The sequence below is a fragment of the Heliconius melpomene genome, chromosome 3 (assembly GCF_056956725.1).
Source record: "Heliconius melpomene rosina isolate 202511_hmr_F chromosome 3, ASM5695672v1, whole genome shotgun sequence".
In the NCBI taxonomy this organism is placed as follows: Eukaryota; Metazoa; Arthropoda; class Insecta; order Lepidoptera; family Nymphalidae; genus Heliconius; species Heliconius melpomene.
Genome location: NC_140391.1, coordinates 4,986,154 through 5,012,597, shown reverse-complemented (window position 1 = coordinate 5,012,597; position 26,444 = coordinate 4,986,154). Strand labels below are relative to the sequence as shown.

General features: G+C 30.8%; 2 protein-coding genes across 9 annotated transcripts in view; both read left to right on the top strand.

Annotated features, from left to right (window-relative positions):
* how (protein held out wings) overlaps positions 1-7,396 on the top strand; it is a 62,049-nt gene extending 54,653 nt beyond the window's left edge. For 4 of the 8 annotated variants that reach the window (XM_085207390.1, XM_085207387.1, XM_085207391.1 and 1 more), the window contains exons 7-8: positions 2,208-2,323; positions 4,587-7,396. In XM_085207390.1, coding sequence (XP_085063516.1) covers positions 2,208-2,284 — 77 coding nt within the window. In that variant the 3' untranslated portion in view covers positions 2,285-2,323; positions 4,587-7,396. Of the gene's footprint in view, positions 1-221; positions 3,518-4,586 lie in introns of those variants that run through there. The other 4 variants (XM_085207393.1, XM_085207392.1, XR_014879447.1 and 1 more) reach the window with 3 other exon arrangements.
* A 6,778-nt stretch (positions 7,397-14,174) lies between these two features.
* LOC146539929 (uncharacterized) lies at positions 14,175-14,918 on the top strand. The gene has a single exon (XM_085207801.1). It carries the CDS (start codon positions 14,209-14,211, stop codon positions 14,893-14,895), a length of 687 nt encoding a protein of 228 aa, XP_085063927.1. The 5' UTR covers positions 14,175-14,208; the 3' UTR covers positions 14,896-14,918.
* Positions 14,919-26,444: the final 11,526 nt, after the last annotated feature.

The following is a 26,444-nucleotide window of genomic DNA, read 5'->3' as shown; positions in this document are numbered from 1 at the left end:
TATAATTAACATTATTAGCATTCAGAAAAGAAAATATTTATAAATTAATGAAATAAAGAATATAATAATATTTAAGCTCTCTTTTAGACCAATTAAAAAAAAACGAGATATTTAAAACAACAATGTACCATATAACATCGACATATTTGAATAAACTAACAGACTAATAAAAATGAATAACAAGTTAAAATTGTATTTTAAATTTTTTAATGGGGTTGCAGCGTCGAGATATCTACTCGCTGGCTTTTGACATTGGCCACAATTGCCGACCGCAATAAGATACGACAGTTCAACTACATCGTTTCGGCCATCGCATCATTATTAGAAGCTGTCAAATACCTTACCCCCCTTATTACAGACCAGTAATACATCACAGATAAATAATATATCACAGACAACTAGCAAAAAGGTGTATTTAATAATTATTAGGAATAATTATTAGGAATAATTATGTTTTAAGATTTTTAAAATTATGAAAAAAAGATATAAAAATGGCATTATTTATTAAATATACCTTTTTGTATTTGAAACGCTAAGTCTGTTCGAAGGTTGTTTAGACACGGATTACCGTCCTTGACAATTTGTCTTTAATGATCACTTCTGAAGTCATAGGAGCCATTAACAACGTAGATTAAGTTTAAATTAAGGTCGATTTAGCTTAGTTACTTGCGTATTGTACCTACGTTATGTTTTTAATTTTAAACCAACTTTGTTTTCTTTAACGTTTTGTACAGTCAAACGAGAGTATATTTTATATCTGAACAATCAAAGAATAATATTTTTATTTATTATATAGATATATAAATAAATTATTTACATAAAGTAATATAAAGAGAATAACTATTTATTTAAATTACATTTTCGTATGAAACATCTAAAGGCAGTGATTTCGAACAAAAACTGTTATTGTAGTTTTACATTATCGAAACTGCCACTAGAGCTGTTTAAGTTACCGACTCTATATACAAAGATATACATTTAATATATTTATTATGCATATTTTAATTTCTAGTTGCACACAAGTTTCAATTCATTCAGTATAGTTTTTGTGATAACCCTCGCTTGTAATATAACTAATCTATTAACAAGATGTACACTTTAATCTTTAACTTTTTTGGATAGACTCATGCATGTCAAACTTCGAAACTTAGTTTTTTCCGAATGTGATTAACATTTTTTTTTTAATTAACTACCAAAATCTCTGAATGGCGATAAAATAAACAAATGATTCAGTGATTACAAGCAAAAGGGACCAAATACAAATTTAATTGAAATTATATTATTACAAACAAACACAAACGTAATATTTTAATTATTAACAAAACTGACAACTAAATTTTCTATGAACAAACATTTTAGATTGATGATTTAAAATTCCCATTTTATAATAATATAGCAACATTTGTAAAATGGCGAATTGATTGTTATTATTATTATAACGATGTCGTATTTTATTAAATTATTAGCCATATTTTATACATTATTATTATTTATAAACATACCATAGTTTTAAGTATAATTTTTATCTTTTAAAGATTTTTTAGCTAGTTTAGAAATGAGTGAGCTTTATGAAAAATATATAAAACGACCGTATTTATGAGTATAGGTTATTCATTTATTTGCAGTTTATGTTGTCGAGTCAGATTATTTATTATGTTTAAGCCATCTCTCACCTGTACCTTGATCGGGTAAGATCCCCTGAGATTTTTGTTTTACTTTTCCAAAGCAATAATATATGTTATAGATAAAATATAGGCGTAGGTAAGCATAATACAAATTTAGTAAAACTGCCAAAAGTTAAACTTGGCAGTATTGTAAAACTACAGCTTAAAAATATTTATAAGCATGAGTTAATTAATGAGATTAAATTTCTTTTCAGCACATAGTTTTGTATCGACTCCATGGATTTTATAGAAATGTTAATTGTACTTTGACAATACTTTAGATTTTAATGTCATTCCAAAAAAGTGAACATAATAAGATTCTTACTGTTTTGGAAATATCGGAGTTTTGGTTTGGTGACCACAAATTATTGGAGGCTGACTTTTCAGATTTACAAATAAAAAATTTTAAAATAAAAAAAATATATGACTTACAGATTAAAATACAAAATTATACAATTACTTTTATTTTAAAAAAATGTGAAGAATCAGCCAAAAATATAATATTGGGTCCAAACACAGATAATCAATGTGGTATGCCGCTAGGTATGGTGCGGAGGGCGAGTCGGCTGACGCAGGTGAGGGAGCACCCTTACCAGCGCACTGCCTTACCAGCGCCTTAATTCCCGCCAAAACGCTCTCACGCCGCCATTTTGTCCAAGGTGAGATGCGCGTGCACGCCCTTTCATGAATGTGCTTGCTATAAACAAACAGATTTCATCGTATTTTCTATTACACAATTTTATAAGCATAATATTTTAATAGTGTTATTACTATATTTTTTTCCAATATTACGATGAAAGCTGTCGCTGTCAGTAAAACGAACAATTGTCTTAAAATTGAATCTCATCAACGGAAACTAACGGTAGTTGTTCGTTTTACAACCTTAAAAAACGTAGCAATCACATTCGTTTGTAAGAATGCGTGAATGAGTGCTTATTCGTCTCTCTGTGTCCTTTTCTATGTACTTATTAGTTATGTTTTCGAATGTTATGAGGAAATGTGCCCATCACTACTTCGTACCGGATCTGAAGTGACACTGCATAATTTAAACTGTGATTTTTTCTTTTTTTTTTTTATAGATTTTTAAACCTGTTAGATGTTGTGATGCGAGGCATTACGGTTTTATATTTTATAATATTTTCAATTTAGATAGTGTTACCAAATTGTTCATTTCTATAAATGCTTCAGTTATTTATCGCAACATGTTCTAAGAGTCACGTAAGCCTTCTCTATATGAACAATTTTTCAAGTATTGTTTAGTGTGAAAGGAAAGGAGGATTGGAATAATAACTTTAAACTAGATACCTCGTTTTATTATAATTCAGTACCTTTATTATTATTTAGCGGTTCCCGTTGTTACGACGTCTCTGCTGGTGCTAGATTCGGGTTGTGAGATCCTTCTTTCCTCATTTTCGCCCAGTATTAGTCAAAGGGATGTGCATTTTCAGAATTTGTGCCATCGCTCCAGTATTAATCAAAATGCCCCACTCTTTGACTTAACAATTTATTCATCACAAGATTTTTAGTCAATATAAGGTTTTTTATATGAAATTTTTAAGCTAGTTGATTCTATTTTGCCTTAGGTATTATTATATTTACTTTCTTATTTGAAAGTTTTTTATCGTAAGATTTTTGCACTTGTGTCCTTGTGGATTTTAAAGGCACTCAGATGCCGATTACGTATTTTCACGCTTTATATGAACCTTGAATCTGAACGCTATCCATAATATTATGAAGATAGTTATGTAAAATGATGATGTTTGTGTAAAATATGATTTCGATTGTTGAATGTAAATATTAAATGCATTTTCAGAAGGTATACCTAAATAAAATAAATTGTCTGAAATTTTCAATAGGAGTTTTTTATTTATTAGCTGGAATAGGTTCGCGTATTGGGTAAATATAATAAGATTTAATATTGATATGAGCAAAAACAAAAAAGTTAATAAAGTTGATGACGTGACGTCGTTCTGGACAAGTGTAGCCTCACACGACTAACCTGCAACTCCACAAGGCCAAGTTCCCGAATATTGACATATATAATATTTACGAAATGCACTGTCATAACTGCTACTGTCACTACAGATTTATTAGCAACTATTTATTTATATTATATGAGTCACTAACATGCAAATATGTAAAACATTGTCGATCACAGATTATTAACAACTTAAAAATGAATGCTGCCATATAAAATATATATAATAATTGAATTACTGCAATGTGTTGAATAACTTACATACTTGCATTGGGGTGCTATGGTTATATATAAGTGATAAATTTATTATACCTATGCTTGTTTGTTTGGGCAGTGTCTGAAGTCTCCGCCTACAGTGCTTCAGGCACTGCTCTCTGGGAACTATTGGGCATTTAATCCTATAGTAGATTATCATTATCATACTAAATTAATTTAACATTTTCAACCATTAACTAAGTAAACTAATTTAAGTATACGTTGTATAATTTATTAACAGGACCATAGCAAAAATCTAATGTCGCGGCACGAATGCCTGATAGCCTCCCTCGATATTATTTTAATTAATTTTATATATTTTTTTTTATTTGAATCCGTACACCATAGACATCGATCCGAGATCCAGTTTGATCGCTTTTATTAGCTGCATGTGTTGCCGGTTCCCATACATGGTTTCATATGATTAATTTTTTACTGTCCCTTTGAATTTTTGATCCGTGGTTTTAATTGTTTCATACCCGTCGAAAAAAGTCTTGGCTTAAAATCATATAAATATATTTATTTTGTATATGTTTCTTTATTAGAATGTTCTAACACTTGAGAACGCGGCGCGAGCAGCGTAAAGGCGTTGAAGCGTTCGATCTCGCGATTGAGGCTACGTGTAGTCGGACCATGACATTTTGATATACTAACATTCTGTTTTTCTCTCTTCTTGATAACTCGGCTAGGTGAGTGCTAATGGCGTCGAAGCACTAACAGAAGAAGCGGTGCCCGCCTCGGACCCTAGGTCGCCGTAACATATTCACCGGAACATCGTCCACCATGTAGCTATATTGGGCCTTTCACGATAACATGTAATATGTATTTTAATAGTCTAACTATTAACATTATATGCCTGTTATGTTTATAACAATATGAACTCTATTAACATATTTTTTTGGCACACGCCATCGACTATATTTACTGTATTGTAACTTTGTACTGTTGTCGCTTGAACGTGTTGTTGATGGAGCACGAGTGTTGCTAGGTTACCCCTCCCTAATTATTTATTAGCTCTAGATTATTATCTCGAAATATATTTTTTTATCTAAATCAAATTTGGCGCCGTTGAATTTTATGTTGCTAGTTAAAAAAAATCAAGTTTACAAATTTAAATCAATAACTTATATGTAGTGAGCGACGAATTGAAGAATTATATTTTTTTGCTCTTTGGATGCATGTTATTTATATAATTTTATTTTTACATAAAGTAAAAGATATTTTTTAAGTATAGTACAAATTACATAAATATTTGAAATCTGGAGACATGAAGCTATCGTCACTCCACTAAGCAAATGAGGCAGGATAGCGGTAACGCAGGTGTAAGTATCAGGAATCTTATTTTTCCAAAATTATATAAAAACACAGTATTGGACTGATGAAATTGTAGTCTAATGTGTTAAATTTCATTTACTTATTGACTCATATATGTATGTAGTTTGGCAATACCTTCAAACTAAAAACCAAAGAATAATATAAAATCGTTATCATAAAAATTTTTGAAAGCGCTTTTATTGATCAAAATTTAATGATGTCTTCCTTCCAGAGTAAAACAGTTGATGAGTAAATGAATCAATATTTTTCGTGTTACATTTATAAATATTTTACAATATGTAGTGCTTAATATTTATATATATATAAATAACAAATGAAATATTATGCACCGTAAGTGCCTTATTCGTACAATGTTTTCATTTTTGTGGTTCTATAAATCTGTTACATTGATTATTCTATATAATAATAAAGTTAGAAGAGATTAAATTATTGTTAACTATGCTAATGTTAATGTTTATATTACTTTTTTAAATATTAATTTCAGCTTGGAGGGCTAATATTTCGCTTGTAAACATATTTACATAAATATCTTTTTTTATTTTTACAATTTTTTACTGTTTCATCTTTTCAATTATATAATTACTTAATTTAGATAAATTGTTGTAATTATTTAGTTATTTTATGTATAGTTTATAATTTACTAACAGATCAAACTCATCAGTTTTGCTATAAGGCGCTTTATATTAGCCCTCATTATTATATGTAATTGTAATTTTGAATAGTTTTGAAATGGATATTTTATAGTTTTAAGTATTCGTTGCAATCTCCCGCAAGAATCTCTAGTAAAATGATGAACAGATCATATTTTATTTTCACAATTTTTAACAATATAAAATAACTAAATCTCGAAATTTTAAATTTGCGGCAAATATTTTGACGTAGTTAATTGTTATGTATATAGCTATCTTAGATTTGTTAAAGCAATAATTTACAATGTTTCAGTAATACTTATTCTATATTAAAGCTAGTGCAATAGAAGTTATTACAAATCTATATTTTATAGAGAATTCTCAACTATTTTCGATCGTATTTGAGTTTAAGATCTGATGTTGAGATTAACGATATATTATAAAAGAAAATATAATCATGTTACTTTGGAAACGGAAATGTATGATAATACATTATTTTATTTAGAAATAAGCGTAAATATATCTTCGTGTAGTTTTGTTTAACAATTTCATTCATTTTGGTTAATTCTATATAAAATATACAAAAATATTGTAATATGGAAATCTCACGTAAATTCAGAATAATTTTGCTTTTTCATTAAGTTTTATTAATCTTTGAAGTTGTTAACACACTCCGTCCATGATTACTTCATTATATAAGTACTTAATGAGTTGGTCTCTCGCTACAGACAACTGAAATATCATATAATTTTATTTCTGTGTTAACTTTTCAATTTTATTAACAAAATATATTTTGTACGCCAAAAATTATAAAAGCCACATGATAATAGTTCCAAAATTAAATAGGTATAATAATAATTTTATCTATTTATATGATTTTTCTTTTAAACTATTTAAAACGTAATTGTTAATTTTATCTGTAAAAACAAGTTTGTAAATTATCTATGTTCAAATGATTTAATTTTCATGCAAACTCCATAGAATGGTGCTGTAAACAAATTTACTTATCTTTGTCCAATTAATGAAGTAAAAAAAACTGCTGTGGCATACTTTCGTACAAAAATAGCATTTAAAATAGATGCCATAATGAATGAATTCAACACAAAATCTATATATATTATAGTATCAATAATAGATTTAAATATAATAACGTACAAAATTTTTTTGAAGGTCTGTTAAAAATAGTTATTTATAATGTTTCTTATACAATATTTATATTGTTTTTAGAAACATTTCTGTGCCATCATCAGACGGACTTTCGTTTTTTTTTTTTAATATTATATTTGTACTTATTAAACCTACGGCAAATCACAGAAGTGCCTTAAAATAAAACGTGTAAATATTTATATACTATAATTTTTCAATGAAGTATTATAAAGGAGAATAAATTCATAAAATTGTTTTCCAAAAACAAAATAGGTAGAGTATATACACTTTATAACTTAGTTAAGTGAGATTGTGCATATTACTTATGTCTGTTTTGATGTGTGTTTAAGATTGATTTAATATTAGTAAATATATTATTTGGAAAAATTGTACTTTTTTTTCTTTTATTCGTTCTATTTTTTTAGATTCACGCTAAATCCCGCACATAGCAGGGCAGACAGAGTAAGTGTCTTAATGGGAACGGAGTGTCCGTTCCCATTAAGACACTTCCCACCCCCACCTTACGCCGTATTGTGGAGGCATTGCATATTGAGTAGCTGAACTCAATTCCTCGCTTTGCCGTTTATTAAAGTTCCTTACTATATCTTCTAATCTATCTAGTCACATTGAATGGCAATAGAAGTAACTGTTAGGCATTTGAGTTATTTGGGTAATTAAAATGCTATGTGTAATTAAAGATGTGAAGAATTTCATGTAGGATTTCTTCGACATAGCTTACTTGTGAGTCCTAAAATCTTAATAATTTGAATATATTTGGATGGATAATCAAAAATAAGTAAATAATAATAATAAGTCCAAAAACATAACAATATTTTTTTAACTGAGCGAACTTTTATACCGCATGTAACATGGTAGGCAGAGGTCGACAGTGGTCTCCACCGTCGAGTTCTGGAAGCATAGAGCTATCTCAACGCTTTGCAACACACCAGAGCGAAGAAATGAAAATATGAAATGTTTAATTTCCTCGAGTGAGAATCGAACTCACAACCTGACACATTGTTATTGTGCAATAATATTTTCAAATGTCTTTCTATTATAATAAAAAAATATAAGAAATCTTAAAAACTCCTATATTTTTTTATACAATGCCATCTATTATCATAAATTGGTAACACAGAGATAGGAACTGGTAGGCTTTCAGAAACAAAGATCTCACATGGATATTAAAGTAGAATGTAAATATTTACATAGAGAACTTAACATAAACATGAATTAAATAAAAAAAGTTTCAAAAATTTTTCCAAAGACGAAGAAAGAGATTAGATACAGTTCCTAATATTTTTATTGTTATGTAAATTCGGATTTTTCGTACAATATCTATTTTTTTCACTGTTTTATTATTATTTTTTCTGACATATTGTATATGAAATTTATTTCTATAAGCAAGTCAGAGAGCAACGCAGATTCGTGGTGAGTAAACGTAGCATTTTTTTCGACACCAGACTAAAATGTAGTGACATCTTGTAGTTTTTCAAAGAACTAAATTAGTTCTACAGTCATAATATGAGTACATAGCACCATTAATAGATGACGCTTTTCAGGAATTTTTAAAAACTACCGGTGTAAAATATGCTATTCTCGGAAATAAAATATAAGATACAAATTGGGATGAGAATAAAAAAAATTGAAAAAACATTGACCTGCCCACGTATACGCACAGCTTATAGATTCTTTCCTAAAGAATATATAGAGATCACAAGCCAGTTATGGCACAGTGGCACAAGTGTTTGACTGTAAACGCTACAGGTTGGGCGTTTGATTCCCACTCGAAGAAATGAAATATTTAATTTACTTAATCATTTTTTTGCCCTGGTGTCGTGATAAAGCGCGGCGTTGAGTTCCACAACTCAACAGTGTGAAGTTGAAAAAAAATGTCATTAAATGATAAAATTGGAATTAATAAAGGTACATATTTAACAATAATGTAAGAGAATGTGCTCATAAATTTTCATTACAACGTGTAATTATTAGGTACATGATCTTTGAATCCATTGTTTTAAGTTTAAAAATGCTTACACAAATTTACTTTACTGCAAGAATAAATGTAAAAAGATAGTAAAGTAATTTTAAAAATATTAATAATATAATAAACAATTTTTTTTTATTATTATTATTAAAATGTTTTTTTATTATATAATTAATATTTTTAAAATTTCTAGATTTGAATTAAGTAGGTATAACGACCTAACCAATAGGTATCTTAGACAGAACAAAAGATAATTTTAAAAAATATAATTACGTATTTATACTTGTCACACAGTATAATATGATAAACATATATTTTTATTTAATAAGCACTTTTAAAAAAAGTCAGAGTTCAAAATGTCAGTACTTTCAGTAGTCTAAAGGGATTTGCCAACTTAGAGAGTAATTTTACTGAAAAAAAAATAACAAACAATAATAAAATTACTTAAACTTGCATCCCTTTACTATCAAACTAAAGCTTTCTAACTTTAACAGTGAAACCGGAATATTTCTTTTTCGTACAAGCGACAGTAGGCAATGGATGAATTTAACAGCAATTTGAACTTTTCACAAATGGAAATAGCGGAAAATGGAATTTTAAATTCGCCATCGCCAGAGCCCGGAGGCACGTGGGAATGACCAGCTGGGTATTTGAGTTCCACATTTGTCCATGCTTTGCTACCCTACAAACATTGTCGGAACGTTCGTGCACAGTAGAATTTTGAAACTTAGTTATACATAAATTTATTGTATAACTGAGTTTTACAATTTTTTACAATATTTATTTTGATGTCTTTTGGATAAGCCGTTCAAGTATTTTAGACAATTACAATTATAGGAAAGTAAAATACATATATCTAAACATGTGACTTCTATGGCCGTCATAGCACAGACACTAGTGCTCGACTGTTATGGGTTATGGGTTCGATTCCCACGAAATATTTAATATTTTGATGTCCTCGTTCGTAACGTGTCAAAACGCGGCGTTGAATTACACCACACGGCACGTTAGAGTCTCGAGAATTGTTAGTTATATTTACATAAATGCTAGATATAGATATCTATAATAAATATCCTTTCTAGCTTAGATTATCCACATCACTGTCTAGTGTCGCTAGTCACGTCCACGTCGGCCTACCGCCCTCTCATTATAAAACGTAGAGACGTTATTATTACTTTGATTTATATGCAGGAGCTCCAATAAATGATGCATAATTGACTCGATATTTTTATCGTTTATAGGCCGTCGCATAATAAATCTTCGTCACGGAACCCATAAACCCTAAATGATGAATGGGTATACGTATTTAGGCGTATTTAGTAAAGATTTTATGCAGATAACCTTAAGATACGTGGGATTCTTGTTTCGCAAGAATCTCAAAATAACTTAGGCTGTAAATCAGTTTTTAGTTGTGACATAAAACGCCCACGTGGCATTCCTTCTTTACTACTTAGTTGGAAAATTTTATACGGTACTTCGCCTGTTCTTATATTGTTATAGGTGGTACCGAATGTTATTAGATATTTATGAAAGTACTTATGAAATGATATAAAAATGTGGCAAACTACTACTCTATTATACTTATTAATTTACTACAAGCATTTATATTCTATTTTTATATAAAACTAGCGACCCCCTTGCGGCTTCGCCCGCTTTTACTACTGGATTATTCATATAATGTATGTTTGCAAAGCACTTAAGATAATGTGAAAATTAATTAAACCCTAATGCAACCCGCATTTTCGTAGTTTCAATAAGGATTTTCCAAATGTTTTACACAGCAAGGATTTTTTAGTAGTTCTATTAAAATATTTTTAAATGACTATTTTTAGATAGTTAAATGACTATTTTTAAACGGAAGAAATTATAAACAAAAGCCTACCCCTACACTACAAAAAATATGAAACCAAATATATCGCGCTGAAATAATACATTCAACTCCAATTATCCAATACGTGCAAACGCATCTAAATCTTCGTTGCTATAAAGGCAGGCGGGTTTTTTGTTCGAGCTTGTGGTTAATGCTGAAGAGGGTATTCTGTCCCTGATGAAAAGCAAGCACTACGTGGCTGCCTGTTAGGAAAATTAAATAGAATGCATTGGCCGGGAATCGAACCCGGGCCGCCCGCGTGGCAGGCGAGCATTCTACCACTGAACCACCGATGACTGCTCATGACGCGCTTGTATAAGCAAAACGTCGCGGGGCGCGTTTCGCAGCAAGGATGTTTTGATATTGTAACAACTTCTAAAGTACTTATTAAAATGAAAAAACAGTAAAAGAAAGTTTTGATTTACATTAAATGGCCAACGTAACTAATATACTTATTTATATGCTGAGAGTAAGGGATAAGTAAAACTTGAGTCGGCACAGCTGATGTGTCAACGGCGGGATGTGTCAACAATTAAATGCGTTTTTCTCTAATACTATTCGCAATTTCGAAATAGTTTAAAAAGCAAATTTTATCTTCGTTTAACGTAGAAAATTAATAAAGTATTTTAAAGGATAAGGATTAATACCATTATGGAAAAATATCCCTCACAATAAAAAATATATTGAAATTACTATTTTTAGACAGAAATATGATCACTACACGTTATTCTTAAAAGATAAAAATATGCTCTCGCGGACTTTTTTTTAGATCTTATTAAGAGGAACAATATTCCAGTACATTATTTTCATGTAGTACTTACCATTAAAGCAGCGCATGCGCGAAAGTGTCTCAACGGGTAGGACTTTAGACACATTTATCGTATTTATGTTAATTTACATAAGAATGTACAAATAATAAACTATATATAAACCTTCCCTGAGAAATACTCGACCTAATGGTGAAAACCGCATTTAAATCCGTTGGGTGGTTTAGAAGAAGAAGAGTTAGAAAGTTCAGACAGACACAAAAAGTGACTTTGTTTTATAAGATATATAGGATTAAAATAAATCATATTTAAGAAAAATTAATAAAATTGATTAAAAATAAAAAGCTTTGAAAAAAAGACTAAAGCTATATTTTCTTAAAAATATACAGAAAAAAAATCACGTTATTACAAAATAATCGTTGAATCCAGGCGAAAATAAGTCACCAGAGGTGGAAACTTAATATGTCGGCATTGTTTTTGTTGTACGCACGCACGACTGACGTAAGGGAGTCCTAGATGGCTAGGGGCAACCGGTCGTAAAATTGCACCGAAGCTTGGGGGGACGTCTCAAGACGGTCGTGCATTCTTATTTATATAGTATACTTAGAAATTAGGATGCAGCTAATAATTTAAATGTATGAGACCAATCTTGGCGCAGACAGACAGGTGTGACTATAAACGGCAATGGTTGTGGGTTCGATTCCCACCACAGAAAATTAAATATTAACACGCAAAGCATCTAGAATTTAGCAGAAAATGGGTAACGAAGCATCTTAACACTAGGTTCCCTCTGATTACCTTGCTGTGTGCGGAATACAGCATTAAGCTGATTTTTTTATTAGTACTATTTATTTAAAATATTGTTACTTTAAAGAACTTACAAAATATCATAACGTTAAGACATTACACGTGGAATAAGTCCCACTTTCCATATAAAAAAGCTTCATCTCAAATATAACACAGTACTGCGTTATCAAAGAATCAACCCGGACTAACCTAACAAAGTCGAGGGCGCGGGGTCGTAAACTACTTCCCCTTAGACTTATTGCACGCCGACACTCACTCTCTTACTTTTACACACTCAAATTCAATGCGAACGCGGTGCGGTATAAGAAAAATTGTATCACTACGTCAGAGATTTTAAATGTATCTACTGTTTTTATAGTTTTATTTTTCTTTTTAGAATTCTTATAAGATTATTTTAGATATTTACATGGGTTATCTCGTTTTATGTTGTTTAAATATTTCTAAGTACTTCATCTTTCACTAGTTATAATGTCAAAAGACAAACAAAAAAGTATTTAATAAATCTTTTAAATATTATTATTAAATAATGATTATTTAAAACTAATTAATAATAAAATTTAACAGAGTGACATATTTAAACCAATTCATTTAATTTTTAACTAATTGATTAAAATGGTTTTTACTGAAGTAAATTTTCAAGCATGTATGTGTAAATACAGAATAAACTCATTCGTCGTTCAAAGTTAACTACAATATATAGCCAATATACGTTCTCGTTTGTTCTTCACATAAAATTTAATTTAAACCATGGTAATATCCAGACGTGATAAATGTCTTCCCAGTTCGCCTACTTTAATTTCAATGAAAATTTGAAAAATTTCCCAAGCGGCCGCTGTCAGATATTTCAGCACAGGACAAAAGTTTTCACACAGGGGATTTTTATTCTTACTTTTTATTATTAAGGGGAATTCTAAAACAAATATTTTTAGCTATGTCTAATTTTAGTTAGATTTGATTTCCATCCATCCATCCTGATGCATAAAGTGTGGACCTTAAAAGGATGATGCCTTTCCATCCATCCTGATGCATAAAGTGTGGACCTTAAAAGGCTGATGCCTTTTAAGGATGCCTGCTGGACATAGGCCTCCCCACTCTGTCCGGTCCTGCGCCCTTTGAATCCAGCGGGTTCCCGCTGTCTTCTTGAGGTCGTCGGTCCACCTGATTGGAGGGCGACCTGTACTTCTTTTGCCGACACGTGGTCGCCATTCGAGGACGACCACGACGAGACGAATGTCGAGACGAAATTTGATTTACAGTTTTGTAATACAAATTGGACTTTGAAATTATCAGTACCTAGCTATAATTCTTAATGGTTTGTCAGCGATCCGTAAATTATAGAAGCGTTGCATTTTAAGTAAACTTAATACAGTTTTAGGTGCAGCATGATGAGCATTTTCCATTGACATCCAAAAATTGCTGATCTGTCCAGCTAAACTATAAGAAATAATGAACCGTAACATAGATTTCCAGGTGGTTCTTCAAGCATGATAGAAATTTCACGTTGTGTGGTAGAAATTTTATTTCTGTTGATAAATAGTTGAGAAATCACGCTCTAGTCTAAATTCTCACTTAATTGACCTATTTAAATATTGGTATAATAATCAGACAAATATAGTTAAGTGGGATAATGCGTTTAGTGACCCGTACAAATTGAAGTGTGGGGTAAAACAGGGGGACCTTACATCACCTAGGCTATTTAATTTGTACATAGACCCACTAATTGAGAAACTGAACAGAGCTGGAGTAGGGTGTTCAGTCGATAGCATTTCCATGAACAATATAAGTTATGCAGATGATATGGTTTTATTGAGTCCGTCAGTCAGTGGGCTTAAAAAATTACTGAAAATTTGTGAAGAATGGGCGGAGGTGAATGGGCTCAGGTACAATAGTAAAAAGAGCGTCTTTCTTTTGTTTAGAGGAAATATAAAAAATACTAATTATAAGCCAAATTTCGAATTAAATGGTGTTCCGCTTAAGCAAGTACCTGAGTACAAATACCTCGGCCACATTGTAACCGAACGTCTGATTGACGATAATGATATGGAGCGGGAGCGCAGGGCGTTGTCAGTTAGAGGAAACATGTTAGCGCGTAGATTCGCACATTGTACGTTACAAGTAAAGTTAGCCCTATTTCGAGCCTACTGCCAATCTTTTTACACTTGCAGCCTGTGGTCTAACTTTACTCGGCGAAGCTACAACGCCTTGCGTGTCCAGTACAACAATGTGCTGAGGGCGGTGCTAGGGAGGCCTCGTCATTGTAGTGCGTCAACGATGTTTGCAGAGGCAGGTGTTGATGATTTTTACGCAATCATTCGGAAGCGGGTCGCTTCTGTAATAGGTAGATTCACGAGCAGCACTAACACTCTCTTCAGCACATTGGCATGTAAAATGGAAGGCCCGCTATGGAGGCACTGGAATATCCATGTTAATACAAACAAAACTATAAATAATAAATAATATCAATTACTAACGTAGATTAAGCAAATGTATACTAACAAAATTTTATATGGATTATGGATGTCCGAAATAAAGATTTATTATTATTATTATTATTTTTATTCTACTTCGTAGTCTCGGTAAGTTAATACCGGCATATTGACAGTCACGGACCTAAGTCAAGTGAAAGCCAAATATATAAATATATATATACATATAAATAATGATTAACTGTTTGTGATGCTTAAAAATTTCCTAACAATCCTGCACGTATTTAAAATCGCTGCTTTTTGTAGAAGGGCATAAGTATATGGGGGCAAATCTAGTGTTTTAATGGATTGGTGAAGATTTTTGGGAATGACACCTGTGCTAGAAATAACTACTGGTACTATTGTTACTTTTTTCAATTTCCACATTCTAATGATTTCGTCTTTTAATTCTTCATATTTAGTAAGTTTTTCTGAAAAATGTTTTGTAAATTATGAGAATTCGGTATTGCAATGTCTATAATTTGTGCAGTTTTATTAATTTTATCTATGAATGTGATGTCCGGTCTATTGTATGGTACAGTTTTATCAGTCAATATAGCTCTATCAAAATATAACCGATAAAATTCGTTTTCCAATACACATTCTGGGGTGTATTTGTAATATGGTACTGGTAATGCAGAACTCAGTTTGTATTTTAGTGCTAATTTCTGATGAATTATATGTGCAACTTGATCGTGCCGGTGTTTGTAATCAGTCTGAGCGATTGACATACAAGCACCGGTTATATGTTGTATCGTTTCAGAAGCCCTATTGCATCGTCTACATATATCGGTATTTAAATTGGACTTTTTTATAATATATTTTTGGTAGTTTTTTGTTTCTATCACCTGGTCTTGGATCGCCATCATGAACCCTTCGGTCTCAGGGAAGAGTTCACCGCGTCTAAGCCATTCGTTCGACGCTGTTTTGTCGACGTAATTCTGACTTAGTTCGCTCAAATGTCTTCCATGAAGAGATTTCCGGGCCCATTCCTGAATTTTAGTGCGTCTTTCTGTGTTTGGATCATTTTCTACTAAATTCTTATCCTTAAGATTAAGTGTACTGAGCTTCAAATCATTTTCTACTATAGATTCATGAAATGTGGATGTGTTACTTTTAAAATGGAAATATTTTCTTAGGTTTGTTATCTGCTTGTTGTGTAAGTTTACTATATCTATTAGCCCTCTGCCGCCATCAATCCGCTGTAATGTCATTCTCTGCACACACGACCTTGGGTGATATTTACGATTTTTAGTCAAAGTTGTATTAATAATGCGTTGCAGATTTTTTAATTCGGTCTTGTTCCAAGATATGATTCCAAATGAATACGTAAGAATGGGGACTGCATAACTATTAATCGCTTTTATAGTATTTTTTGAATTAAGTTTCGATTTAAGTATAGAATTAAGTCTATGCTTGAACTGTCTAGTTAAATTTGCTTTGACTTCTTTATGATGGGTTAATTTTGACTGAATATACCCCAGATATTTGTATGTTTCATTTTCCATTAATGATTCTATATGTTCCCCATTCCTCAGTAAATACTCGTGCATATAATTTTGTCCTGCTTTACATGAATTAATTTTACATTTGTCTATTCCAAATTCCATACAAATATCTTCAGAAAATGTTTCCGTTAAATTTACTAGATTATTTAGGTCTTCTTTCGTTTCAGCGTATAACTTAATATCGTCCATATATAGTAAGTGATTTATTATCTTATATTTAGTTTTGTTTAAATGATTATTGAATTTTAGTTTATATCCAGCTTGCACCGAATTTAAAATATTGGACAAAGGATTCAAAGCAAGGCAGAACCATAAAGGGCTCAATGCGTCGCCTTGAAATATACCGCGTTTGATTTTAATTGGAACAGCATCTATCGTGTTATCTAAATTTGTTAATTTTAATTTTGTTGTCCATTGGCTTATAGTATTTTTTAAAAACTGTTGTATAGTTGGATGTATTTTATATATATCTAACACTTGTAATAACCAAGAATGTGGAATTGAATCATAAGCTTTCCTGTAGTCAATATACATAGTAAAAATGTCTTTTTTCTTTTGTTGAGCTTGTTTTAATATTACAGAATCTACTATTAATTGTTCTTTACAACCCTGGCTAAACTTTTTGCAACCTTTTTGTTCTTCTGCAAGGATCTTATTATCTTCTAAATAATTATAAATTATTTTTGCAAGGCAAGATGTAACTATTTTGTATATTGATTGCAAACAAGTGATGGGTCTATACTTTGAGGGATCATTAAGGGTATTTGAATCTTTCGGGATCATATAAGTGATTCCAACTGTAATATATTCAGGCATATCATGTGGATTTTGAATGAAGTGATTAATGTGCTTAAGAAGTGTTTATGTATATATATGTTTATGTATATATGTAAATTTCTTGTACCAAAAATTGTGGATAAAGTCGGATCCAGGTGCCTTCCAATTACTTAATTTTTCTATTGTTAATTGCAACATACCAAGAGTTATTTTATCGAATTTCATATCTGTTTTAATCTGATTTTGCTTTAGTTCATAATTAATCCAATCTGCACTGAAATTATGCTCAACGGGATTTTCCCAGATTGAGGTCCAATACTTATGAAAATCATCTGCTGTAGGTGTAGTTTGTACTGAATTTTCAATATCATTTTTCGTTGAATTTTTTAGATTCCTGTAAAACTGTTTCTCATTAGATGAAAACTGATTATTTTGGGTTTTACGCAATGTACATGTTTTGTATCTTTGTAATCTACTATTTGTTAGTGTAAGTTTTTGTTTAAGGGTGTCGAGAAAATGGAATAGTTCTGTATTTGGTTCTTCGTGCGTAGAATGGATTTTGTAATTACTTTTTATTAAATTTACATGATGAATTAATTTATTACTTCTATTACCTTTTATGAATTGTGTTAATCGAGCTATTTTAGTTCTCAAATCTTTTACTTTTTTCTCGAGTCGGGTCTGCCATTTTGGTTTCTTTACTTTAGATTTTGTAACAATAACATTTGGTGTAGTTCTTAGTTTTGCACCATTCATTTTTGCTGCTGTCCACGCAGCACAATATATCGTGGTTTGAAATGATTCAAAAGTTGTATCATTATTAATATATTCTGGTAACAATATTGTGTTTATATATTCTATTATTCGCGCCAATTTTTTGGATGATCTCTGCCTAGGTATATGGTTTCTTTTAGTGGGTTCAGTATTCGTAAAGTACGCCAAACATTCATTAAATGTGTTGTCTATTTCTATAATTCTTTCTAAATTTGGTTGATCTGGATTGCAGTTATTTGTATTATTTAGTAATTCATCAGTGTAGTTATCAAAGTAATTTAATTCCTCATTGTTGGTATTATTTGTATTAACAACATTAATCTCTGATTGATAATTTTGAACATCTATTTGTAATTCTTCAGCTATTTGAATTCTAATATCTTCTATTTTTTCGGTGGATAAAAGTTTATTTTTGACAATAGATCTCCTCTGGTCTGCTATTCTTTGCTCTGAAATGTGGGGGATAAATGCGGAAATCTGGTAATAAAGTCTTGGTGAAGATATTTTCTGTAGGCAGTCTTATTCGTTTCTAAACGTGTTATTTTAAAGTACGCTCTCAGTATAGCTTCGTTGTATTGTTCATTCCATTTCATTCTTTGCCCATTTTGCGAATTTAACATGTTATTATTTGTTTGAATCTGTTGTTCTGTACTAATTATATTTTCTAGTTCTTTTTTTACTTCTTGATAAATTTTGTCTATTATATTTTGTGGCAATAATTTATTACGTACTATAGCCCTTCTTTGATCTCCAACACGTTGACGTGTTACTTTCATATGAGGATATTTTTCTATGAATTTGGTAAATAACGGCAAAAGGTAGGTGTTAGTATGAGTTTCTAGTAATGTAAGATGTAAATATGTACGCAGGATAAATTCGTTCATTTCTCTACTCCATTTATTGCGTACTTTAGGGATCATGAAGGTGGGTACAGATATATTGGCATTAGCCTCCTATACAACATCCTCCAAAATCATATTACGTTCTGAATGAGAAGATGAAGATGTAGGTGAAGATGTGTATGAATAATTTGATGAAGAAGGCGATGAGAAAGGATGAAGAGATGAAATTGGTGACAATGATGATGATTGTTCGGCTGTCATATTTTCGGGATCTAGCCCGATGAGGGCCCGCCTGCTCAGCTCCTCATCGCCGACGGCCCGTAAGCTGAGACACCCAGCGTCGGCTCCGGGTGCGCCCCGACGAACTCCGGGAAGCGGCCGTAAATTATATCTGTGATTACTTTTCTTCATAGTACAAAAAGGGGTTTGGGATCGTTGGTTTGGATATGGTTAGCCAAGTTCTTAGTGGCCTTCTTTAGTGATTACATAGCATAGTTAGATGTTATAACATTAAATATTAACCTGTACCTAATATCCGTAAGCCCCCCCACCACGACAAGGTGATCCCTTGGGGGGGTTATTATTATTATTATTATTAAATAAAAATAGAAGATCTGGAACATCTGATATATGCACTTAATTATTGACAAGATACCTTAGTATAAACATAAACAAGTTTAAAGTTTTTATCTATTTTTTTCTATCTAATGTTTTCTTTATCAAATTTTTCTATTAAAACTACGATTCATGCAAACAAAATCAAATACTTAGAATTGAAATACGAGTAAATCCAAATTATGATGTAATACATGTAGATGACCATACTAAAATAACCAATTGATTCTTTGTAAATACAAAATCAAAATTAAATAATAAAACCCTTCAAAAACTAAGAAATTAAAAATGATTAAATTGTATATGTAAATATTGGACTCGATGGTTTCTTAATCCAATTTTATCAACCAAAATTGATATTTTCATACTGTAATTAAAATGTTTAAGCTTCAAACAGCACTTACATATTGAATATAGCTATTTTATCCAATACCGCCATTTACCGAGAGATTCATGTTTATTACGAAACATGGAATATATTTCTTGATTATATTATTAATTAAAAGCCCGTAAAAGCCACCCGAAGTGGTACACGGCCCGTCCTTAATTAAACTCTAAATAGGCCTATTAAATGGATGCTTGCTAATTACTTTAGTAACATAGTATTTGCCGTGTCTTTGCGATAATCTAATACAATTAATTATTATTTTAATTATAATACTATCATATTTTCTAAAATATGTAAATTTTCAGCTTTACACTATACCCCACATACAGCAGGCAGAGGACGGAGTCATTTAAGGTTCCCTCTGTTAACAGGTTCCCTCTGTCTACATTGTTTCTCTTAAAAAAAAACAAATGTAATAAAAACTGTTGTATATTAAAAAGTCGGCACTTCATACACAGGTACAATGGGGCCAGGTTCGTGCTTGTTAAGTTAATTGTCAGCTTTTTGGTAGAAAAGTGACAAGAAAGGTAGAAAGGTGACAAGAAAGTTCTTAAAAGCAATTTCGAGCTTCCTTGCCGCAGCCCGCAAGGCCTTACAGTTTCAAGTACGAACATGATTCGATTCTCGTGTTAAAGTTTAAAGAGTATATGTTAGACTCCGAGATAACTTCAAATATACAATATTAAACAAAAAAAAATATCTATAGTTATTTAAGTACGGTAAATTACTTAGAAAATATGTGTACAGAACCTTGCCCCCTTCATTGCGAATCCAAGACATTATTTATTAAATAACGTAACTCAACGCTGCGTTTTATTTTATCAAAGCGAAGAAATGAAAATAATTAATTCCTGAGGATCAAACCCACGACCCTGTGCCACTATGCCACGATCAGCTCGAATATGTACAAATTATAACTGTGAAAATAACTTGCTCAAAAGCAATAATCTCGTCGCGTGGGTGTTTATTAATAACGTTAGTCTCGTAGAATTAAGAAATTACGTAATTTCCGTGTTCCGAAAAGTTGACATTAATTATACTTATTCACATCCGTACAGATTTCAATATAAGTATAATAAACGAAATAGTTTAGAATTGTAGATTAGATTACCCCAAAATACACAAAAACTAGGTATATGGATATAAAAATAATTGTATTATTTTGAAATCATCTTATATTTCTTTGTAATATCTCAATTATACAATTAATTGCGGTTAAGTTACGTAAATAACTAGTTAAAGGTGTTTTTATGACTTCACGCTGTATCCCGCATTTAGCAGTGTAGACAGAGAGAACATGGAACCTTGTATTAAGCCACTCCATACCCATTAAGATACTTTCGATGTCCAGATTCCAGAATTCTGAAGTCATTGCGTGTTGAGTGGCACCACTCAACGTCGGGCTTTGCCTCGTGGCACTAATCTGGTGACTCTACTCTGGTAGAGTGAGAAGTGAGGAATCGAACATAAACTCTATTGAGATTTGTGCTTTTGCCCTTGCACCATGACTAGCCTTGAATGTTTCTTCATTTTTGTATTTTAATAAAAGTACTTCTGGTTATTAATGAAAATTCAAAATAATCTAATTTAGCGATATATAAAACTACGACTTATAAAAGTTGTTTCTTTAAATTTCTATACAATTAAGCCTAAATAAATGTAAGAACACATATATTTTTTATTTTTATCTTAGGAACTGCTTTTTTAATATTTCCATACATTTACGCTTGACAATTCTTAAAGTATATCGTTTAATGCGCTATCACGCACGTTTCGTCTAGACGTCTAATAAACGAGCGTTTAGTGGATATTATAATGAAAGGAGATTTTTTTTTCAATTATTAAACATGTCAAGATTAATATTTAATTATATAAATTTATTCTGCAACTAAAGAGTTAGGGTTATAATCTATATCTTTACATTTAAAAAAATTGTTCCTGTTCCGTTTGGGGAACGGAGTGTCTTAACACTAGGTTCCCTCTGCCTACCCTGCTGTGTGCGGGATACAGCGTGAAGCTGATTTAAAAAAAATTTGAATAATCACTTTCTATACAATATTAGAGGTATTTATCAGCAGTAATAGTAATAGAACCAAAAATAATTAATTTCAAAATTTCAAGAAAGGGCTTAACCGATTTAAATGCTGTTTTCATATTTATATCAAACTTAGACACGATCAGACTACCAGTTAGCCCTTTAAGTTACAAATTTCATTTTAAAATATATAACCAAAAATAGCTAAATAACACATATAAAGTTAAAATAACTCATAACGTCGTATATTTAGTTAATTTCTTCCTAAACAAATACCGATGAAACTTTCCAATAATCTTGATCAAAGTATTCTCGTTTTCTATACGATACATATCTAATAACTTATTAATATTCGTTTCAACAGATTCTATTCTCGTGCGTGCAATTATAAAAATGTCATTCCTAATTAGAAACGCTTTAGATGCTGTTACAGCTGCCACTCATCTTTTTCTGGCTATCACTTGTTTTTTATGGTCACGAGTTATGGGTGGTGTTAAAATATGTTGTTATGGTTTTTTATATAATGTCAGACGAAGATATTAATTTTTTTAAGGTAATATTAATAGATATATGTATTTTTGGTTGTTTTTGTGTTTGGTTTTGAGTAGGGCAGTATAGATATTCTGTATTGATTTCAATAATAATAATAATAATATTTTTAAAAGGTGTTTTTATAATTTTAAATGTATTTTTTATAATAATTTATATTTAAAAATGTAATATTTATTCTCTAATTTAATAAAAGTATGATATATAGTGATAATTCAATGAAAAATAGAAAAAATCCCCTTCGAAAAAGTGTAATAATTTATTTAGGTGCGTTTATACTTCCAGTTCCATTTCTTCGCTCTGGTGTCGAGGCAAAAATCATTCAATTTTAGTAATTCAATAAAAAATTGTTTAGCTTTGTTAGTCGTCATACATTTCTAGGAAAGTAGTTAGAAATCATTACTCGCGGGTTTCCCTGGTCAACGTCCCTGTAATACGATTGCGAACTTAAAAGGTTTATTTTATCAGCTTAAACGTAGACAAACGGAATGTTTTACCCAGTTGTGTATAATAATAAATTTAATTTGTACCTTTTTGTGAACCTGGGAACCTAGTGTGAAGACAGTCCGAGAAGCACTTCTGTTTCTCACTTGCCGCTGAATTTTCGAGGCATTGAAAATCAAAAGTTGAGGGAAGTGTCTTCTTGGCTAAGGAGTGTCTTATCACAAGATTCTTCTGCTTATCCTGCTATGTAAGGCAGCTTGAAGCTTAATGAAAAAAAGTTTGAGATTTATTGCCGACAAAAACAAATACACTTCAAATGGTAATTAGTGAAATATATTGCTTACTTTTGCTATTATTTTTTTTTTATATTTAACGACTCATATTTTTCACCAAACTTTCGGCATAACGATATTTTATTTTCCACAAGAACACGTTTCATAAATGTTAACACATTTCCCTGACCAGGCGAGCTTAAGATCGTTTTTCTTCACTCATATAAATCATTGTAAGCCGTTTCCTTCGAACATATTCTCACCTTTTTGTTGCGAAGTAAGAAATAGTGTGGTTATTTGGTCCTGTCTACACTATGATGGAAATTGATTGCGAGAAGTTCTAAACGTAAGCTTGTGTTGTTTGTAATTAACATTTTTTAATTGAAAGCAAGTTTATTTTTCACTTAAGTGTTTAGTTAATCTTAGTTGAATAATATTTAAAATTATAGTTATTAAGTAAATTTTAATGATTCATGTTTTGCTAACAGTAAATATATTAAAGTTTATTTTTAGATTCACGCCGTATCCTAAATATAATGAGATAAGAGGAGAACCTGGGAACATATTGTTAAGATACTCCGTTCTCATTAAGACACTTCCGTTCTCCACTTTCTCCCGAATTCTTGAGGATAGCGGACCTTAACGCCGTGCTTTGTCTCGTTACCAGAGCAATTTGAATTGATTACCTACTTATTATTAATTTATCTATAGTATAAGTTAATAAAAGAAAGTAATTTAATAATAACTATTATTAATTACTTATACCATAACTATTATTAAAATTCCATTAAAATATGTCGCTTAAATTCGTACCCGTTGTTTTTGGACAGTATACAAGTACCTACCGCTACTTTCAAAATATTAAATATTTAAATAATACCACAAAGAATTACAAACTCTACCTACTATGGCTTGTTTACGTTGGACAACAAATTTTCCTTAAGAAATAAATTTCGAATATTTTCTATAAGTTATACATGCCGTTTGCCGTCATTTGTATGTAGGGGAGGCATTCGTTACTGGGGTACATTCCCCCAGCAAAAAGCCTTCGTCAAGTTTCATAGAGTGCTCCGTGATCGTACTGCAAATGTGCTCAGCATCTTCCTAAATTATAATAATTACATTTTGGTCAGAATATTTACCGTTTTTCATAAATTTTGCTATTTGAAGTATAAAAATATTATTTTTTATCTTTATGTTACATATCAGTAGTTAGATAAATAAACTTATATAATGTTAAAATAAAAGATGAGGCCATTTGGTTATAGGGTGACAGGTTGTGAGTTCGATTCCCACTTGAGGAAATTATATATTTAATATTTTCATTTCTTCGTTTCATTTGTTACTGTTCTCGTCTGAATTTTCATTTTCACCACTTAATAAGCAATACTTCCAGAATTAGGCGAAAAGTGGAGAGCGGAATGTCTTAACAGTAGACTCCATTTGCCTACCATGAAGGATGCCTGATATTACCTAAAGCTGAAAAATAAAATATTATATATCAGAAATGAAAAATTAATGATGAAAAACATAATTTTAAAATGTTGAAATAAACTTTTAAAATATTAAAAATAAAAGTCCTAAACAGTAAAAACTTACAGGTACAATAGTAAGTGCATAAAGACGTCTTGATGTCAGACACATACAATCAAGTAGAGCTCGGGTGTCGCTCGTGTTCCCTTTTAACCAAATTTCACTTTTGTTTGCGAGCAAAAAGCTTTTTATAATGAGAGCCGGAGTGCCTCTAACTACGTTCATGTTTTACGATACGAAATGAAATTATGTAGAACCTTCGTTTTTTATTTTGGTAATAATTTAGGATTTTACTGTGTAAAACTGCTTTTTTTTTCTCTTTTTATATATATTTTTTGTTTATCTTATGTAGATATGTATGTGTATTAAAAAGTGCATTAGATTTAGCTAAGTAATTAAAAAAACTAATCAACCCAATCTTATAATTAAAAAACACCCTTATAAAAAAATCTTGCCAAACACCCCTAATGAATATTTGCATAATACAACGAGTTTTATATTTTCGCCTCCAATGAGCGAGTGTAAACATCTTAATCCCGGAAGATTTACGCGCGTTGTTTCTCGACCATTCGTTTGTAGTAAAAGTGGAAGAGTTTTTTCTAAAAACAAATACTTGCTTGTACTGGTACTTCTGAAGTGCAGAGGCCCGCCCAAAGATTCGGCCATAACAGTTTTATTACTTTTCAACCCGAAAGAAACTCGCCGAAGAGTTTTTATTACTTTTTATACATTTTCCTTTGACTACTTTTTTTTTGGAAGCTAATTTCTTGGGGAAGAAAATTACTTTGATATTTATGTTGGACCTGTAATTTTCTTTGTAAGATTTTGGTAATTTTGCTGTGATATTAAAATAATTTTAATTTTAATATTCATTAGCTTTACTTTGTAAAATTTTGTTTAACAAAAGTAAATTAAGTTTATCACAAGATTGTGATTAAATTTAAAAAGTTAACTTTAAGTAATATTGTATTTATTTATAGAAAGTAGAAATTGCGTCTTGTCATCAATTCAACAAGTGATGTTTCGAAAAATTCAGTGAAAAGTGGGGAGCAGAGTGTCTGAACACTAGGTTCCCTTTGAATACCTTCCTATACAACGTGAATATAATACAAATCTCCATATTAAATGTAAATATATTAATCTTCTATTTATAGTAATATCAGATGATATAATATGTTAACAGGCTATAATGGCCTTTGAACATCACTTCCTGTATTACGCAAAACTTTTGTGACTACTAAAAACGTACAAAATAGGCTAGGCTTCTTACATAAACATGCTTACAATTACTTAAACGGTATTAATTTTATTACAATCGTAATTGTATAATAATAGTAGATTCATATTACATATATTATTTTCAAATATTGCATTTACATTTATGCAGCAAGGCTATGGGATCAAATTAAAATTTTTAGGTATTGAAATTTACAGTCTTTGGGTACGCAGAGTAGAATAGAATAGAATAGAATATACACACATAAAAGAAATATATAGAAAGAACAACACAAATAAAATTTAAAGAAAAAAGAGTATTCTCTTCTTTCTCGTTTTTTTTTTACAAAATGAAGTATGAATCTCCCTGCTCTGGGAAAACAAACGAAAACGACGGACGGACTGGGCGGAAAGTGGGGAAAGAAGTGCCTCGATCCTAAATTCTATTTCTCTAAAAACTGGAAAACATGAAAAAAAAAATGATTCTACTTTTAAATGTCATTAATAACCTATCGATAACGTCACAGTTATCTACAGCTAAAAGGGTAAATTCATTGCAAATAGGCATGGATTTTGTCGGAAGTTAATT

Coding starts and splice junctions, on each gene's coding strand:
- LOC146539929 (XM_085207801.1), top strand. CDS start 14,209: ATGAACAATATAAGTTATGCAGATGATATGGTTTTATTGAGTCCGTCA.